The sequence below is a fragment of the Schistocerca gregaria genome, chromosome 5, assembly GCF_023897955.1.
Source record: "Schistocerca gregaria isolate iqSchGreg1 chromosome 5, iqSchGreg1.2, whole genome shotgun sequence".
Classification (NCBI taxonomy): Eukaryota; Metazoa; Arthropoda; class Insecta; order Orthoptera; family Acrididae; genus Schistocerca; species Schistocerca gregaria.
The window spans coordinates 253160291-253180586 of record NC_064924.1 but is presented as its reverse complement, the minus strand read 5'-3'; the positions used below and the strand labels follow the sequence as shown (position 1 = coordinate 253180586).

General features: G+C 38.4%; 1 protein-coding gene across 3 annotated transcripts in view; it reads left to right on the top strand.

Annotated features, from left to right (window-relative positions):
• The window catches only part of LOC126272166 (transmembrane 9 superfamily member 4-like), a 59556-nt gene extending 41214 nt beyond the window's left edge, over window positions 1-18342 (top strand). For all 3 annotated transcript variants that reach the window (XM_049974800.1, XM_049974801.1, XM_049974802.1), the window contains exons 8-10: window positions 11399-11658; window positions 15966-16149; window positions 16676-18342. In XM_049974800.1, coding sequence (XP_049830757.1) covers window positions 11399-11658; window positions 15966-16149; window positions 16676-16915 — 684 coding nt within the window. In that variant the 3' untranslated portion in view covers window positions 16916-18342. The remainder of the gene's footprint in view (window positions 1-11398; window positions 11659-15965; window positions 16150-16675) is intronic.
• The last annotated feature ends 1954 nt before the right edge of the window (window positions 18343-20296 follow it).

Here is a 20296-nt window from a genome sequence, read left to right as displayed (position 1 = left end):
CAGGAGAAAACACACACAAAGGTATTGAAATTTGCAAGCTTTTGCAACCAGTGGCTCCTTCTCCTGACAAAGTGTGAAGGGGAAGGAAGACTGGTGAAGAAAAATAACTGCAGGAAACTGGGAGAGTTTGGAAAAGTTGCCCAGAACCCCAGAGCAGGGGAAACTTACCAGTCAGGAAGGAAAGGGTGATTGATGGGGACTGCACTAGATGAGTTTTGAAAACCTGAGAGTTCTCTGCTCAAAAGTTCAGTATTTCCATTTGCCACCTGCATCTCAACACCACCTCTATGTGGGGAATAGTGATCTATCATTTTTATAAAAAAAAAATCATTGTCTCTATGCCAAGCTGAGAATTTTTGATGTTGCAGTACCAGAGAAGGAAAGTTGCTACTCACCTTATAGCAGAGATGCTGAGTCACGATAGGCACAGCACAGCAAATAGATTCACACAACTATACTTTCGGCCATTAAGGCGTTTGTCAGCAGTACACATAAACACACACACACACACACACACACACACACACACACACACACACACACACATTATCTCGCGCGCACGTGCATTATTGCAACTTGCACACATGTTTGCAGTCTCAGAGAGCTGAAACTACACTTAATGGCCGAAAGCTATAATTGTGTGAATCTTTTTGCTGTGCCTATCGCGACTCAGCATCTGTGCCATATGGTGAGTAGCAACTTTCCTTCTCTGGTATTGTAACATTCCATCCTGGATTATCCATTGTTTAATTTTTTATGTTGCTGTTATACAATGTGAAAGTACACTCAGGAGCATATGAATTACATAAGGTTGCAGCATCAGTGAGAGCTGTTGCCACAATGGCGTTTAGCACGTCATGTTACTGGGATATTGTCGGACGTTGTATAGGACACTGGTTCAACAGTTGCATGCTTGATTGATAAGGAAAGAAGTATCAATGGATTTGAGCCTGGTCATAAGTGGTTATCCAAAGTGTGGTGCACACCTTCTCTGACACTGTGCAGATATGGAGCTTTTCATGTTCCACCTTATCAGTGGTGTACTTTGAATAGCTTGACTAGAGGAAAACCTCTGTTTTGAAAAACTGTGTGTCTGACAAGAGTAACTGTTTATTATTGCAGATTATAATAGCCGATAGATGTGCCACAGTGCAACAGTTGGGCTAGTTCGCCAAAACCGGTGAGCAGCCATTCTGTCCAGAAAATTCTCCTCATTAAGGGCATAGAAGGGGAACTGTATGCTGTTTTTTCATCTAACATGCTCCTTATCTTGGACATGATGCATCATTACCTGTTACTCATTATAATTATAAACCAGCTCTTTTTATTATTACAACCTGTTTTGACCTCTAGACCATTCTCAAGTGATTAGTAATTAGTTATGCAGTATATCCAAGATGAGGAGCACTGTTGGACGAAATAACATGTCATTTGTCCAGCCTGATATGAAGGGTGCTTTTTCGTTACAACAGATTGTAAACTTCTTTTGTGATAACCATTTCCTGGTTGCTTGATATTGGCCTATGGGCTGAAATTAATTGTGACAGTAAATATGGTTTTATGCAACAACAGCTGCTGTTTAATGTAATTCCTTTACATATTTGCTCACAGCATGTCACAGGACACAGGAATCCCATGGTTGGTCTCTCAGGAAGTTCGAGAACAGGCCACGTGGCCTAATGGTCACACCGATGGCAATGTATTAGAACATTGAAAACCACACAAGGCAGCAGGTTTGTTTTATAGGGATGGTTACATTAGATCAAAAAGCCCCCTAACATATCTGCCATAGTTTGTTACAAAAAAAAATGATTCTGAAACCTACTATTCAGAAGTACAGTCATATTCACTTACTTGCCTGCAGCACCTTGCGTGTGACCAGTACCTTTAGAAAGACTACACACCACATCGTCACTACTGAATTGTGAGATTATCTTTGAGGAACATTCCACCTCCAAAAGAGTGCTTGTGTGCCCTCTTGAGTCAATTATGTGTAGCACACCTAGGACACCAATGAGCTAGTTGTGCACTCCATGGAACTAACTCTGTTCAGTCTCCACCAGTAGTGGGCACTAGTTGGAGCGATCATAAACCTGGGTTGTACCCAATATCTTAACGTATCTTGCTAACGAGGCACATAGTTTTGTTGTTTCTCAGCCTCATACTTGATTCCACACTAAAAGGACCTTGAAGGCAGTGAATATCTTGATGTGACTTATTTATAGATGTCCATGGACCATGGACCTTGCCGTTGGTGGGGAGGCTTGCGTGCCTCAGCGATACAGATAACCGTGCCGTAGGTGCAACCACAACGGAGGGGTATCTGTTGAGAGGCCAGACAAATGTGTGGTTCCTGAAGAGGGGCAGCACCCTATTCAGTACTTGAAAGGGCAACAGTCTGGATGATTGACTGATCTGGCCTTGTAACACTAACCAAAATGGCCTTGTTGTGCTGGTACTGCGAACGGCTGAAAGCAAGGGGAAACTACATCCGTAATTTTTCCCGAGGGCATGCAGCTTTACTGTATGATTAAATGACGATGGCGTCCTCTTGGGTAAAATATTCCGGAGGTAAAATAGTCCCCCATTCGGATCTATGGGCGGGGACTGCTCAAGAGGATGTCGTTATCAGGAGAAAGAAAAGTGGCGTTCTACGGATCAGAGTGTGGAATGTCAGATCCCTTAATCCGGCAGGTAGGTTAGAAAATTTAAAAAGGGAAATGGATAGGTTAAAGTTAGATATAGTGGGAATTAGTCAAGTTCGGTGGAAGGAGGAACAAGACTTCTGATCAGGTGACTACAGAGTTATAAACACAAAATCAAATAGGGGTAATACAGGAGTAGGTTTAATAATGAATAGGAAAATAGGAATGCGGGTAAGCTACTACAAACAGCGTAGTGAACACGTTATTGTGGCCAAAATAGATACAAAGCCCACGTCTACTACAGTAGTACAATTTTATATGCCAAGTAGCTCTGCAGATGACAAAGAAACAGAAGAAATGTATGATGAAATAAAAGAAATTATTCAGATTGTGAAGGGAGACGAAAATTTAATAGTCTTGGGTGACTGGAATTCAGCAGTAGGAAAAGGGAGAAAAGGAAACGTAGTAGGTGAATATGGATTGGGGGTAAGAAATGAAAGAGGAAGCCACCTGGTAGAATTTTGCACAGAGCACAACTTAATCATAGCGAACACTTGGTTCAAGAATCGTGAAAGAAGGTTGTATACGTGGAAGAAGCCTGGAGATATAATGGTTAGACAGAGATATAGGAACCAAGTTTTAAATTGTAAGACATTTCCAGGGGCAAATGTGGATTCTGATCACAATCTATTGGTTATGACTTGTAGATTAAAACTGAAGAAACTGAAAAAAGGTGGCAATTTAAGGAGCTAGGATCTGGATAAACTGACTAAACCAGAGGTTGTACAGAGTTTCAGGGAGAGCATAAGGGAACAATTGACAGTAATGGGGGAAAGGAATACAATAGAAGAAGAATGGGTGGCTTTGGGTGATGAAATAGTGAAGGCAGCAGAGGATCAAATAGGTAAAAAGACAAGGGCTAGTAGAAATCCTTGAGTGACAGAAGAAATACTGAATTTAATTGATGAAAGGAGAAAATATAAAAATGCAGTAAATGAAGCAGGCAAAAAGGAATACAGACGTCTCAAAAATGAGATCGACAGGAAGTGCAAAATGGCTAAGCAGGCATGGCTAGAAGACAAATGTAAGGATGTAGAGGCTTATCTCACTAGGGGTAAGATAGATACAGCCTACAGGAAAATTAGAGAGACCTTCAGAGAAAAGAGAACCACTTGTATGAATATCAAAAGCTCAGATGGAAACCCAGTTCTAAGCAAAGAAAGTAAAGCAGAAAGGTGGAAGGAGTATATAGAGGGTCTATATAAGGGCGATGTACTTCTGGACAATATTATGGAAATGGCAGAGGATTTGGGTGAAGATGAAATGGGAGATACGATACTGCGTGAAGAGTTTGACAGAGCACTGAAAGACCTGAGTCGAAACAAGGCCCCGGGAGTAGACAAAGTTTCATTCGATCTACTGACAGCCTTGCGAGAGCCAGTCCTGACGAAACTCTACCATCTGGTGAGCAAGATGTATGAAACAGGCGAAATACCCTCAGACTTCAAGAAGAAAATAATAATTCCTATCCCAAAGAAAGCAGGTGTTGACAAATGTGAAAATTACCGAACTATCAGTTTAATAAGTCACGGCTGCAAAATACTAACGCAGATTCTTTACAGACAAATGGAAAAAATTGTAGAAGCCGACCTCGGGGAAGATCAGTTTGGATTCTGTAGAAATGTAGGAACAAGTGAGGCAATATTGACCCTACGACTTATCTTAGAATCTAGATTAAGGAAAGGCAAACCCACATTTCTAGCATTTGTAGACTTAGAGAAAGCTTTTGACAATGTTGACTGGAATACTCTCCTTCAAATTCTGAAGGTGGCAGGGGTAAAATACAGGGAGCGAAAGGCTATTTACAATTTGTACAGAAACCAAATGGCAATTATAAGAGTCGAGGGGCATGAAAGGGAAGCAGTGGTTGGGAAGGGAGTAAGACAGGGTTGTAGTCTCTCCCCGATGTTATTCAATCTGTATATTGAGCAAGCAGTGAAGGAAACAAAAAAAACATTCGGAGTAGGTATTAAAATCCATGGAGAAGAAATAAAAACTTTGAGGTTCGCCGATGACATTGTAATTCTGTCAGAGACAGCAAATGACTTGGAAGAGCAATTGAATGGAATGGACAGTGTTTTGAAAGGAGGGTATAAGATGAACATCAACAAAAGCATACGAGGATAATGGAATGTAGTCGAATTAAGTCGGGTGATGCTGAGGGAATTAGGTTAGGAAATGAGACACTTAAAGTAGTAAAGGAGTTTTTCTATTTGGGGAGCAAAATAACTGATGATGGTCGAAGTAGAGAGGATATAAAATGTAGACTGGCAATGGCAAGGAAAGCATTTCTGAAGAAGAGAAATTTGTTAATGTCGAGTATAAAGTATCAGGAAGTCTTTTCTAACAGTATTTGTACGAAGTGTAGCCATTTATGGATATGAAACATGGACGATAAATAGTTTAGACAAGAAGAGACTAGAAGCTTTTGAAATGTGGTGCTACAGAAGAATGCTGAAGATTAGATGGGTAGATCACATAACTAATGAGGAGGTATTGAATAGGATAGGGGAGAAGAGAAGTTTGTGGCACAACTTGACTAGAAGAAGGGATCGATTGGTAGGACATGTGTTGAGGCATCAAGGGATCACAAATTTAGCAGTGGAGAACAGTGTGGAGGGTAAAAATTGTAGAGGGAGACCAAGAGATGAATACAGTTAGCAGATTCAGAAGGATGTAGGTTGCAGTAGGTACTGGGAGATGAAGCAGCTTGCACAGGATAGATTAGCATGGAGAGCTGCATCAAACCAGTCTCAGGACTGACGACGACGACGACGACAGGATAGGATGCAGGACTTGTCTGCTTGAGTTTTATAAAGTTTTCGTGAGATTCTGGCTAGATTATGGATGCACAGCATATGGATTATAGATACTTACTTATCTACAGACCATTGATTCTGACCACGTTCTTCAAGACGAGCCCTATACCAAGTCTCTGTGCTGAAGCTAGAGGCTACCACTTACCATCAAGCAGCAAATGGTGGGCAGGCATGTAAGATTCTCTCTGTTTCAGTCTTTTTGAGCATACCAAACAATTGTTAGCCCTGCTATGTAAGAAATTTTCTCAAATTGTCTCTGAGCAATGAGACCCTTTGGGTTCTATGTGAAGCTTGAACTAGATACTTTGTGTGGGTCAAGTACCAAACCATATTCCGTATTATGACTGACTGCCACCCAACTTACAGGAGCAGCCTTGAGTAATTTTTAGAGTTAGTGCGGTAAAAGAGAAAGTGCACTCTGGCACATGTTTTTAGGACAATTTTTTAAGAAATTTTAAATGAGCACCAGTACATAATAGCTGTATTTACAGACAAGTCTCGGCTCAGTGATATTTCCTGATTGTGTCGTCAAGTTCCCGTAACTACATGAATTTCTGTGATTGTGCAATTACCTGTAGCCTCGAGGGCATTGGAGCAGATGGGAAGCATTTGGATTGAAATATTCCTCATCCGCTCCCTTGTCTTTAGTGGTCTACTTTTTCTACAATACTATACTCAGCAGACAATATAGCAGAATGTACAGAACTGCCTTTCTCACATACAGGGTCTTGGGAAGGAGGTGTAGTTCTGCTGGCTGCCAGGGTACACGGTAATTCATAGCAACGAATTGGCAGATGTAGTAGCAAAGGAGAGACACAATGGTAATACGGTGGTTCATGGATCATCCCCTTGACATCTGATGAACTTACTTCTGGGGGACAGAGTCATGTCTAGTTGGGAAAAAGTATGGTTGGAGTGATGGACAATAAGCTGCTGTTAGCAAAATCAGCAAACATGGCTGTAGCTTATTTCCTTACAACCATGCAGAAGGGACGAGGTCCTTCTCACCTGTCTACAGAATGCATAATGTGTGGCTTCTTACTCCAACAATAGGACCTTCCAGTGTATGGTGATTGTGGTGTACAAATACAGTGTGCCACATTTTAGTTGACTACTTTTACCTTCTGACATGATGTATTTGTAGACCTAAGTTTTATTTTAGTTGACAATGAGACAAATGTGGCACGACTTTGAAGATTCTGTGAAATGTCCAACAAAGTCTAGGGAGGAGTTATTCATGTGTTACTTGAGTGACTGACTCATCCATATTTTCTGTAAGTCATCAGCTAGCTACAACCTCTGACAATAAAATTCGGTAAATGAAGTCAGAACACTCAATCAGGCAACACTGGCAACTCACAACGTGGCACCTGCATAGCCCCCGGTGTTGGTAACCTGCCCCCAGCGTAGTTCAGTTGAACACCCTGTGTGTTCTATTTTAGGCCTGTTGGACGAAGTGCTTCTTTAGTGCGTTGGTTCTGAACTGAGAACAGGACAATGAATGAACAAAGGATCAATTTAAAGTTTTGTTTTAAGGTTGGTAAGACACTGAAAGAAATGCATGCAATGCTGGTAGGTGTTTATGAGGATCAAGCACTGTCCATTGAGTGTGTGTAAGAGTGGTTCACTCGTTTTCAAGGAGACTGGGAAAGTGTTTCTGACAATCCACATAGTGGATGACCGGCGACTGCCGTCAGTGACTGAAACATTGAGAAAGTGAAGACATTAATCGTGAATGACAGTTGATTACCGGTGCGCATGATATCGGATGAACTGCAGGTGAACCATGAATCTGTGTGACAAATCCTTACGCAGGAGTTAGGGAAGAGAAAAAAGTGTTGTCTTCTGCCACATCACTTGACTGATGATCAGAAGCAGTCACGTTTAGAGGCTTCACAGGATTTTGCTGAAATTATGGATGCGACACCAAATTTCTTGAACCGTATTCACTAAATATGAAACCTGGTGTCTCCGGTAAGACTCTGAAACGAAGCGGTGAAGCATAGAATGGTGTTCTCCAACATCACCTCGTTGGAAAAAGGTCAGAGCCGAAAAATCACGCATCAAAACAATGCTTATCATCTTTTTCGATAGTCAAGGAATTTCTACCTGAGGAAACAATACTGAACGCTGCACAGTACGTTGAAATTTTGATCCGTTTCATGCAATGTCTCCGCAGGATACGACCCCAGTATGCAAAACAAAGTTCCTGTTTTTTTTGTTCACAACAACGCTTGCCCACACACAGCCAATGTCATCACTCAAACTCGCTTTGATAGGAAAGAGATTAGATGATATTCCTGGCACCCAACGGAACGTGACACGGCTGTTGAACACCATCACAAAGGATGACTTCATGCAAAGTTTCCAGGACATGAAGTGCAGAGCTCAGTGGTGCATAGTTGTAGGAGGTGGCTATTTCAAAGGACAGTAAGGTAACTGTAGTTCATAGGTCATCTACGTTAATGTTACAGGACTGTTCACCGAACTTTGTCAGAGGTTGTACATATCCCTTTCTTAGTTTTTAGTCATCTTTTCATATTATCCATGTTTTTAAAAGAAAATTTTAGAACATGTAGCCGAAATTGCAATATCTTACAGGTTGTGGCAATGTGCATGTTGCCACAAGTAATTTTGGGAGGCAGTGAGTACAATTTTAAGCAAAACTTATTTAACCCATTTTTAATGTTACATTGCTCGAAAAGTGTCTCCAATTCTGTTTTTAATGTTAGTATGTTGTAAAAAGTCAGAGGTGTTGTATTATTAATTTATATTAGATTTTTACCATTCCCTACACTTTACCTAAGTAATACTTGACAATGTAGTATTTATTTTTAAGTTACACTGTTATTCCCTTTTGAATACATTACCTGAATTAGCCATTGTTCTCATGGGTCATTTATTGCACAATTTTATTCCCTGGCAGAAAATGCTATTTATATAACATAATAAACTGTGGCTTTCTGTGCTCAGTGCGTATTGTGAGTAAAATCTCTGTTTTTAGAATTGTCTTCAGTCTTAATTGAACTGGCCATCACCCTACAGAAAGACTTTGAGAACTTGTATACATGAGGTCTGCTAAGTGAACCTGGAACAATAAAACATTTCTAAAACATTTTACCAAGACAGTTCTTTACCTTACTGTGTACACTGCAGTAATTGCTCCTCCTTCACCAGCTACGGCCATTATTGAGTACTGTACTGCAATGACACTTAACTCGCATTCAGAAGAATGGCAGTTAAATCTGTTCCTGGCCATACAGGTTTAGGATTTTTGGTACTTTCCCTAAATTGCTTAAGGAAAATGTCACGGTGATGCAGTTGAAAAGGACACTGACCTGGTTCTTGTAGTCTCCCCTCAGTAACACCACTCTCGATCACGGCTGTGCTGAAAGTTCAGATGAGGGCAGGACGGTGAATGCATAAAAATGTACAAATCACCACCATTTAGTTTGCATTAACGCAAACATTTATTCCTTGCAAAGTTTGATTAGGAATAACAGTGACCTGTTTGTTAACAGTGAAAAATTTAGTTTACTGAACAAGACCAGTGCCTACGTTACCTAACAATCTCAGTCTAGTGGCAAAGTTAATTATTCTATTGTGGCACAAAATCCTGTAAACATTTGCTTGAAAATGTTGCATTTTGCACTTAGTACTCTGTTGTAATTTATTATAGTGAATTACCCCTCAGCAGTTAATCTAATTCAGTTAGTGAGCATCACTTTGTCCAACAAGCTCTTGTTTCGATGGAAGTAATATTCCATACTCCTGCTAATTACAACATAATTCACTTAAAATGTTCATTAATATAGGTTACAGTAATAACTTGAAAATTATTAAATATTAAAGTTCTTAGTTCCATAGATGACAGTGCGCATATTTTTGCGCCAGACATAGTTTTTACTTTTGGACTTCCTAACTGTGAACTACCAATTTTGGGTGACATCACATTACTGGGCGATGGGTGTAAGAATACATTGTTACTTCATAAAGTACATTCTGCTTTGAAAATCAGCTAAGCTAGATTTTACTGTTTTCAGTAGGCAACAATTTCTATGGGATTTTAGTTTATAGAAAATGTTGTTGGTTAGAGATTTAAAAATACATATACACTGTTATTGCTCAACAAAGTGGATACTCGTTCTTAGGTGTTTGAGTGCCATGTTGCACACTAGCTTATTGCCCGCTGCTTCACTCACGTACAGTATATGGTCCGTACAGATTTTTTTGTTTTTCTAAAATCGAATTTTTGATCCTTGTAGCTGGAGTCCAAGGTTATTGTTGATCATGCATTTTTGTTCTTGTGGTTATATTTTCATAGGAACTTCCATCCCCCCAACTCGTATTTCTTTATATCTAACCAAGATGTGAAATACCGACTTTTACAGATTTAGCTTCAAAAATGTTTTAATACAACAAAGTATTTTTGTAAAAATTTTCATCCACTTTTTCACCCCCCTTGAGGGTTGAATTTCCAAGAACAGTGAAACATGTATTTTTATTTCAAAAGAAGTCTACTAGAAACTTTAATAGATTTAGCTTTGAAAATGCTTTCATAATGAACTAATTTCATAAAATTTTTTCATCCTCTATTTCACTTCCGTAAGGGATTGGTTTTCCAAAATCATTAAAAACACTTTTTTCTTCTTCTCCTTTCTCTCTCTCTCTCTCTCTCTCTCTCTCTCTCTCTCTCTCTCTCATCCCCCTCTCCCCTAAATAAGTTGTCAAATACCAGTTGTCATCAGTGTTGCTTTTAAAATACTTAAGCAGTTCTTTAATAATGATGTACTGACAAAAAGTCTTTTACCCACTATTTCACCAGTGTAGGGGTTAAATTTCCAAAACTGCTGAAACGTGTATTTCTTCATTTCTCATTAAGGAACCAGGTACCAGTTTTCATAGGACTTCCTTAAAAATAGCGTTAAAAACGACATACTTTCAAAAAACCTTTCATTTCCTATTTCACCCCCATAAACGTGGAAATTTAAAAAATCTCTTTTTAAAAAACTGTTGCAGGATAAGATAAACACCTTCTGCAAATTTAAAGTTTCTATCCTTAGTGATCTGGGCTGGGGACAATGCTGGGGACAATGTGTGAGTCAGTCAGTCAGTCAGTCAGTCAGTCGGGACATTGCCTTTTACTTATAGAGATTAGGGTAAATTACATGAAATTATTAAGGAGTTAGTTAATTGATGAATGTTATCTGTCATTTTGTACAGAAAAATTAAAGTAACAAAAAATTAGTCAAAGTTCCAACTCTAACAATGGTTATGATAAAATCTGGGCTGGTTATGAACTTAAATGCTAATTATCTCTTCAGTCAATTAGTTTTTGATAATTCAGAGTATTTTATCAACAGATCTTCTTTTGATGTGGGTCACCTTTCTCAAATGTATTGGTTAACTCACAGGTTTTACATATTATGAACTGTAATGCTGTCATCAATTATATTTTCAGGTTGTGTATGTCTAAGTGAAAACTAATTACATGACTGTAAACAGGACAAACAAAATGATAGCCTGAAAAATTGAGTGTAAATAAGATCTTGAGATTTAAATGTATTAAAGACAAGATAAAAATTAGCAAAAAATTGGTTTTTTATGGGGGGGTAGAAAAACATAAGATGGGAAGAATGAGTCTTATTATGTCACATGACAATAGGAGTTTTCTTTCCCCTTCTTTTGCTGTCCCAACTTGTTCTGTCTCTAATAAGTGTCTTGGTGTGGTCATTAAATCCTAATCTTTACTCTTTCTTTTTCACTGCGACGAATTTGCTTTTTTTTGTGCTCACTGGTTTCTTGTACATTACGTTTTCTGTACTGATAGTGTAAGTATCAGCTTTCAGCACATACTGTTTTGTTCTGTTTCAGACTGCCACTTTTTATCCAGCAATTGTTTTTGGAGTTTGTTTCTTCTTAAACTTTTTTATCTGGGGGAAACATTCCAGTGGTGCAGTACCATTCTCCACAATGGTGTCACTGTTATGTATGTGGTTTGGCATTTCCTTACCACTTGTATACTTGGGTTATTACTTTGGGTTTCGCAAACAGCCTTTCCAGCATCCAGTACGGACAAATCAGATTCCACGTCAAGTCCCAGATCAACTTTGGTACATGAATCCTTTCCTATGGTGAGTGGTCAATGACTTAATGATTTTTTTAGTGACAAGTAAATACTTATTTTGCCCTTTTGCCTATGTTTTGAGTAATATGTAATGTATCTTATTTCATTCAGTGCATTTGCATACATTTTGGGGTAAACTTTCAACTGTCTTGCGTATGTCTTAGTGTTATGGAATAGAGGTGTTAACAGAATAGTAAATTAAAAAGTTCTGGTTAGCTCTGAAGATAATAAAATGCATTTAAAAATGAGGGTAATCACAAAGTAAGGTCTCCTATTTTTTTATAAGTACACCTGTTTATTTCTATAATGGTTTACATCAGTTTACAGCTTGAAAATTTTGCTATTTTTTGACATAATCACCAATACTGTCAATGCAATTTTGTAGATTCTGTGGCAGTTTTTGTATGTCCATGTCGAACCAACTCGCCGCCATTCTGCTCAGAAAGTTATGAACTTCTTCTTTCACCTCGTCGTCGAAGCTGAATCGCTTTCCGGCCAAATGTTCTTTTAACTTAGGGAACAGGTGATAGTCACTGGGTGCCAAGTCAAGACTACTGGGTGGGTGGGTGATTATGTTCCCCTGAAACTGTTGCAGGAGAGCAACAGTTTGCCGAGTGATGTGTGGGCGAGCATTGTCAAGGAGAATGTGTATGCCTTTGCTCAACATTCCTCTTCTCCGGTTGTGAATTACACGTTTGAGTTTTTTCAGTCTCACAGTACCTGTCAGCATTAATTGTGCTCCCAGTGGGAATAAAGTCGACCAACAAAACCCCTTTCTGATCCCAAAAAAACGGTTGTCATGACTTTACCGGCATACTGTGTTTGTTTGAATTTCTGCGGCTTTGGCGAAGAAGGATGCCACCACTGGCGTGATTGTTGCTTGGTCTCGGGTGTAACATTGTATGCCCAGGTTTAATCACCCGTGACAATTTAGTCCAGAAAGTTGTCCTGTTCGGCTGCAAGGCAGTGAAGAAATGTGCGGGAAATATCAACTCGTTGCTGCATGTGGTCCTCAGTCAGCATGCGTGGCACCAATCTTTCACACACCTTCCGGTAGTTCAATGTTTCCCTTACAATTCTGTGAGTGGTGCTTCAGGAATCCTGAAGAACCAACGTGCAGAGATCATTCTGATTCGCTGATCTTCATGCATGCTTTCCTCAACCTTCAACACTGTCTCCTCAGAAATTGATGGTCTCCTGCTCCTTTGTTTGCCTTAAATTTCGGTCTGACCAGCTACAAACTCTACACCACTTACGAACATTTTTGACATCCATGCACAACTCACCAGACACTTCAGTCAATTGGTGATGGATTTCAATTGATGCAGTGCCCTTTGTGTTCAAAAACCAAATAACTGTGTGCAATTCACCCTTGGCGGTAACATCCAACGGGTGCTCTATTCTCAATGGCTGCCAAGCCAAGACTGAGCACCTCAGTGTGGCGTGCGCATGTTAACACAAATCGTGTGAAACACTCTTCATAACAGTGTGATCAACTGCCACACAGACAGAGTTCTATGCTTATTAAAAAAAATAGGAAACCTTACTTTTGGGATTACCCTCATAATTAAAATTGTGAGAATTTATCATTTCTGATTTTATGGGTCCTTGCATTTGATTTCAGTTATTTCCTGGATGTCAATATGATATCACATGTTATTATCTTCAGGCTTATGCATTCATGGAACCCTTGCTTGTATTTTTATGTTATCCACTGATCCTCCATTAACTCATTATCTTCACTATTTCTTATTGTAGACACTCCAACAAAGAATGCCTAGATCCACTTAATAAAATCAGTTCATATGTCTGTCTACTCGATTGTGCCTATTTACTTGCTGTCTTGCCTCTTTTCATTGTCCAGTGATAGTTATTAGCAGAATAATGACTGCAGCAGTTTCATTAAATCTATGACTGATTCGATATGTTAGAGAGGCTGACATCTTTGTGACCACGTTACATACTCGGTATGTACAGATAAAATTTAATGTGCGTGGTATTATTTGTGAGTGTATTTCATCAATGGGTTTCTTTTACCATGCTTTGAAAGTTAATTACTTAATCTACATACTGTTTGGGCGGTACTTCACTTAGCAGCTTACTCATGTTTGTTCTGCAGACAGTTGAGCCAGGACCATTTAATCCAAATGGTCACTCTTTCAGTTTTAAGAAAGTAATGCAAATTGCTGTTTACCAGATACTTACCTTCCTGTTGCTCTGAAAGTATTCTGATAGAACTCGTGTGTCCTAATGTATGTTCCCTCGAATAACTTCCGGAAGGTTGCATTAGTGTATCCTTATAATATTGCTCAGGCTTATACACAAACAGCCACTGCCAAGATCTCAAAATGGCCCTCATGCATTATTTCTTTCCTTTGTGGGTTGGGAAGACATTACTTGTAGCAATAAGTGAATTGCTAGTTGGACATAGACGTTTGTATTTAGGCATTTGCAAGAAATGGTTGCATCAGCAGGCATGACATGATGAAACAAGATGTCACCCACGTCATGTCAGCAGATATGAAATGATGAAATAAGGTATCACCCAGATATACTTTGAGCACTAAGTTCAAAACGCATGTTTGAGCATAAGGTCTGTGACTAGTGCCCTCTCTTCTTTCTGTTGTGGCTAGAAGTTATTTGTTGGCACCAATTTTAACAGTAACAAGTAAATGGGTGCAGGCAGTTATGGTTCCAGAAGAGCGTGTTTTGTCCTGAAGAGGATTGGCCATCAATAGTGAAAGAATGATGAGATTGGTAAAAAGCAAGATACAGCTGAAGAAAGCATGCTTTTACATGGAACTTAATGGAGATTGTGTTAGATGTGAACAGTAAATGACTAGTGGAATGTGATATTTTCTGACAAATCAGTATTTTCCACAGTGACTGATTTGTCTGTTGTGATCTCAGACATATTTCCGAATAATTTTGCAGCGGCTTTGTCGGTGACAGTTTGGTGCTGGAAGTGTTCCCTTGGTGTTGACACTTCAAGATAAATGGCAGACTTAATGCTGCTCAATATACTCATATTATGGATAACGTTATGATCTCATCTTTGTGACAAATATACCTTGAGGGATTAATCTGTTTCTGGCAGGATCAGTCTCCAATGCATGTAACAGATGCAGTGCAGGAGTGGTTTGGAGAAGCGAATGAGATTTTTCTTCTCAGCTAGCCTCCTCCTGCACCGAACCTCAGCCCATTGAAAACATACGGTTGCAAATGAAATGGATCATGCAAGAAAACTAGCCTGACTTCGTGCCAAGGACCTCTGTCAATGTGTGATGCATGGGAGATAGTGGCAGAAAATGGAGGACTTATTACTCAGCTCAAAGACACCCTGCTTTGCCAGATGCAGATGGTAATTGAAGTGGAAGGACTGTGAACAGGACGTTAAGTGGTACAGAAACCACAAGTGCTATTTTGAAGGCTGATAAAATCTTATTGTGAACTGTGAAGTTCATTGTATTAATTTTTGGTTTTCTATAAACCAACAAATTAACACAGTAGAACAAAAAATAATTACTAAAATTGTGGTTTGGTCTGAATCTTGCAATTGTACAGTTGTTGTTGACCAAATGATTAGGCTGCCGAACTGGAAAGTCATTATACTGAGTTGTGTGATACCCAAATATATCTTGCTGTTTCCAGAGGGGTGCATGCTTCATGATGAGTATCAGAAAGTTGTAACTCTCGCAGTTACTCAAAAGTGTCTATAATCTTCATGAGCAGTCCTATAAACTCTGTAATGCTACTGGCTCCTGCATAACACAGCTGGCAATCAATTTTTAGCCATTGCTACTTTATGTACTATAAAGTTTTATAATTCTGTTTAAAATATTTTTATGTATTTTGTGAACTCATCTGTAAATGGTTTGCAATATTTAAACACAAATTAATTTATTAACCTATAAATGTACTCATTTCACATAATTATAATATATTATTAAAGTGGCCCATGGAATGTGTGACTAATACACCAAGTATTCAGCCATCCAACCGGCTAGCCAACCAACCAATGAAACCTGCTTCAGCTAACTGGAGTTTGGTTTCCTAGAATTTTCTGGAGTCATTAAATGTGAACACTGTCATGTTTGTCAGTCTCTTAATAGATGTCACACCTATTCATGTCCAGTAGAATTTCAGTCTCCCTCTCCCCTCCTCCTCCATAAATGACTGTGAAGTCAGTTTGCTGTTCCACAACAGAAAACGACTTTTAATTAGAATGAAGAGAATGAGAGTCTTGTTAGTGATTAGAATTCAAGTTTGGAGTATTCATAAATAAGCAACTTTTTGTTATTTCTTTGTTTTCAGCACTTTAATGGCAGGTGTACTGCCATTTGGAGCTGTATTTATTGAGCTGTTTTTCATATTTTCTGCAATTTGGGAAAATCAATTCTATTATCTGTTTGGTTTCCTGTTCCTTGTGTTCATTATCTTGGTGATATCATGCTCCCAGATATCAATTGTAATGGTGTACTTCCAGCTGTGTGGTGAGGTAAGCAGTGCATTTTTCTTGTAAGAAAATCAGTAAAGTATTAGTTTATTACCTGATACCTAAACTGCAGGAAAACACAGGAAAGAATTTAATATAAGCAGGAACACTAGTTAATCTTTTTGGAAAACTATATTCACTATTAATAAATGTGTGTTTGATTCAGAGTATGTACTCTGATAGAGCCACTGTAGTTGGAGATGTAACCTTTCAGAAATGTATGCTGCAACTGTCATAGTATAGTATGCTGTTTAAAAAGAATTTACATGTTCAACATCATGGGTGCGTGGATTGTCATGCCAATTTTTTAAATTACTTGTGTAGTATTTAATACACACACACACACACACACACACACACACACACACACACACACACACACAGATGTGGACAGTGTCTATGATCTCCAGATATTTTTATGTACACATGCTGCAAGTCAATTGGTTTTCTGTTAGTTGGTTCTGTCTGTTGGTTTACTATACAGCCCGATAAGACTTTTATTTGTAACTGGTGCATTTTCTTTTTTCAGGATTACCATTGGTGGTGGAGAAGTTTTATAGTTTCAGGAGGGTCAGCAATATATGTCTTTGCATATTCAGTATTTTATTTTGTCACCAAGCTGGAAATAACAGAGTTCATTCCCACATTGTTATATTTTGGCTACACAGCTATTATGGTGATAACATTTTGGCTTCTTACTGGAACTATCGGTTTTTTTGCAGCATATGCATTTATTCGGAAGATTTATGCTGCTGTGAAGATTGACTGATATTTTGAATTTGTTGTGCAGCAGATCTCACGGACTGTGGTTATTTATGAAAGTGGGGACCATTGGCAGTTGGAGAATCCCTCATGTCATCTTTACTGTTGTAGTTAAAGGTTGTAATTCTGCAGTTTTGTTTGAAATCAACACTCCCTAAGCAGTACTGAGAGCTGTGGTTGCAGCAGTGAAAGAAATTGTAAAGCTTGGTAACCTGATAGTCTCAGTACTGTCAGTCACACAATACCAAAAAAAAAAAGAAAAAGTTTTAATATGTGATTATCATATATTTAAATGTGCAAATATATTTTAATAAAGTTCTTCATTAGTGAGAGCTTGCTGCATATGTTACCACTGGACAGGAATGTGGTGATAAGAGAGCTGCATCCTGTGTTCTCTCTATGATGAGAATTTATATCAGTAATATTGTGCTGTACTGGCTGTTTTCTCAGATGTATAGTTTGCAAATGAATGTGTAAAAGTGTTTGCATGTTCTTTATTGACCATGATATTGTTTAGTAGTAATGTCTTGTATTTACTAGCAATGAACACAGTTTCTTAAAATATATTTTTATGTAATATAAAAAGTGTAAAAACATAATATATCTCTGAATGCTCTACTTTGACATATACCAATTTTATTTAACAATTATGAGTTAAAGTGTATTGTGTACCTTATTCCGTATGATGTTTTATAAAGATTTGTTCAGTGAAGTTGTGGTTTACAGATGTATTGACCTACTACTGGAGTCTCTTGTGTGCTTATTGGATTACAGTAGTTCAGGAAAGTGCTTCATTTGTGTGTTGTAATATTAAATACTGAAAAAATTGTAATCACAGATGGAGCCTTAAATGCGTGCCCGTCTCTTAATGTTGAAAGCGTATACAGTTGGGGTAAAGATCATTTTATATTTCCAAATTTGCAAGTGTAATTAAGTTTGAAAGTAAGTGGAAGTAATTTGTGTGTGTGTGTGTGTGTGTGTGTGTGTGTGTGTGTGTGTGTGTGAGAGAGAGAGAGAGAGAGAGAGAGAGAGAGGGGGAGAGAGAGAGAGAGAGAGAGAGTGAGTTTAATATAGATTCTATTGCCATTTTGTACTTCTCTGTAGCCATTGCACAATTTAATGAATCTGTGTGTTATGGAGCATTATATCAATAAGTGAAAGTTGTTTGTTGTTTTGTTTGTAACAGGCATTTTTAAATTATTTTGCTGCCTGAATAAATGTGCATGACCTGTGATAGTTTTATGTATTGTATTTATTTATTGACCATGGAAACAAGTACTAGGAATTGATTATTAGTATAGGACAAAGGAGTGAAAGGACTGTCCAGTTATACTGATTCAGGTACTGCCGATGACACTTTGATCGCAGAAGTTTCAGTATTAAATGTAAAACAAATGAATTACCAATAAACAAACTGCATATCCTCAAGACTAATTCATTGTTGTTGTGGTTTTTTTTAGTACTCTTTGTGTTCTTTCAAGAGTTGTGTTGAACCACACAGTCATAGGTCAGTAAATTTCTTAACAGTGTTTAAGCAACTGCAAGGCATATATATGCATCAGTAATTAAAACTATGCATTACAAGCAGTGTTGGCAGCTATAAGAAATTGATGCAACTTTGACAAGCACTGCTTTAGAGTTCTAAATTAAACATCAAATTTGAATAATGCAAAATGCCTCAAATTCTAGAACCGTTATCTTGCTGTAAGATTTACATAATCATTGGATATAGACTGCACTTAGTGACAAATAAAAGGTTGCTGCTTTCGTATTGAGATAAATGAGGAAAGCTTTGTACTGTCTAAAGTCTGTCATTATGGTAACAATGATGATAAATGCTCATTAGTCTGCATACAATAAAGGTTTGATGTTTTACTGCTGTAAAGATAGTAATACTCATTCTTCCTGAATATAGTCCACATTTGAATGAGTTTGTGATGATTTGTTGCTGATTGTTGTAAAACATTATATTGTAAATAATTTAGGAGTAAAAGAGGCAACTTGCCGAACAGTGGCAGACTTGAGTCATCAAAAGAGAATGAAAACTTTGCTAGCTTCTGGATGGATCCTTTTACGGGCTAGAATGCATGTAATGGCCCTGGTGTTTGCAAGTGCGCCCACATGTTCTAACTTGTCATAGAACTCATCTGAAAGCAAGCACAGTTTTCATTCTTTTTTTCAGTGATCTACATGCCCACCATTCAGTGAATTCACCTATTTACTTCTAAATTATTTGCATTCTGTTGAACTTTCATTACCATATAAACATTATTTTGTGATAGGTTCATAATGCTTTATGAAAATTTTCTGCAATTTGTAACCAACATTTCATTATATAACTGTTCCGTGACAGTTATAAATAAGGGGCATTCAAATGAAAGCTGGTCACTAGTGTGAAGTAAAGGTAACGATTTTATTAACTCAAAAAATTTAATTGTACACAGTACACATACTCAAAAATAGTCACCAAAACTGTTCAGACATTTATCCCATTGCAACACTAGCCAGTAGATTCCATCCTTGAAGAAGCTAGTAGGCTGCTGTTGGGTCCAGGCCTGGATGGGGGTGGGTGCTGATAACCAGTAACCGATGGATTTCGTCCACATTGATTATGCAGTTCTCCAAGACTAAAGCATTCACATCTGCAACCATTTCCAGTGTTATAACAGAATAAGCCTGTCCAGGATGACCATAGTCTTCCAGTGAATCGCGCCCCTGTAGGATTTTTTTGTGCCATTCCACAAAACTTGAACGACTCGGACTGTACTCACCACACAGATCCTTCATCCATCTATACATTTCACAGCCCCCTACTCCCTCCGCTGCCAAAAATCGAATCACTCCTCGTTGTTCCTGCTTACTCGCCAGTATGTTCGGTAGTGGACAATAACTTGTGTGACCACCTTCTCTTTGGCGTGAAATGACACTGGTGCTATGCAACATCGAACGGTGCACATGGCGCCACCGTGCCCGCAGTTACGTGGTTCCACCTACCTTATGTGTAAGGCAAAGGTAGACGCACTGACCTGGTTTCATTTGAATGAACCTCATATAATAACCATGCTTGAGAAAGTTTTTGAAATAATTAGTGTATTTCACATATTAAATTTTAATTGGTATGGGTGCATTTATGATTACAACCACATGTACGCCATAAGCCACTGTACAGAGGGTTGCAGCGTGTGCTTTGTACCATTATTAACTACTCTGTGTCCCACTTGTTTAATGTGTGCAGTGAGCAAAATGTGGATTTAATGAGCTCCTATATGCTTATTAATATACCTTATCTTATCCTCATGGTTCCTATCCAGAATAAACAATGAAGATAGAGTGATTGCACAGTAGATCACAAATCTAGTTCTCTCAATTTAAGAGGATTTTGTGAGAA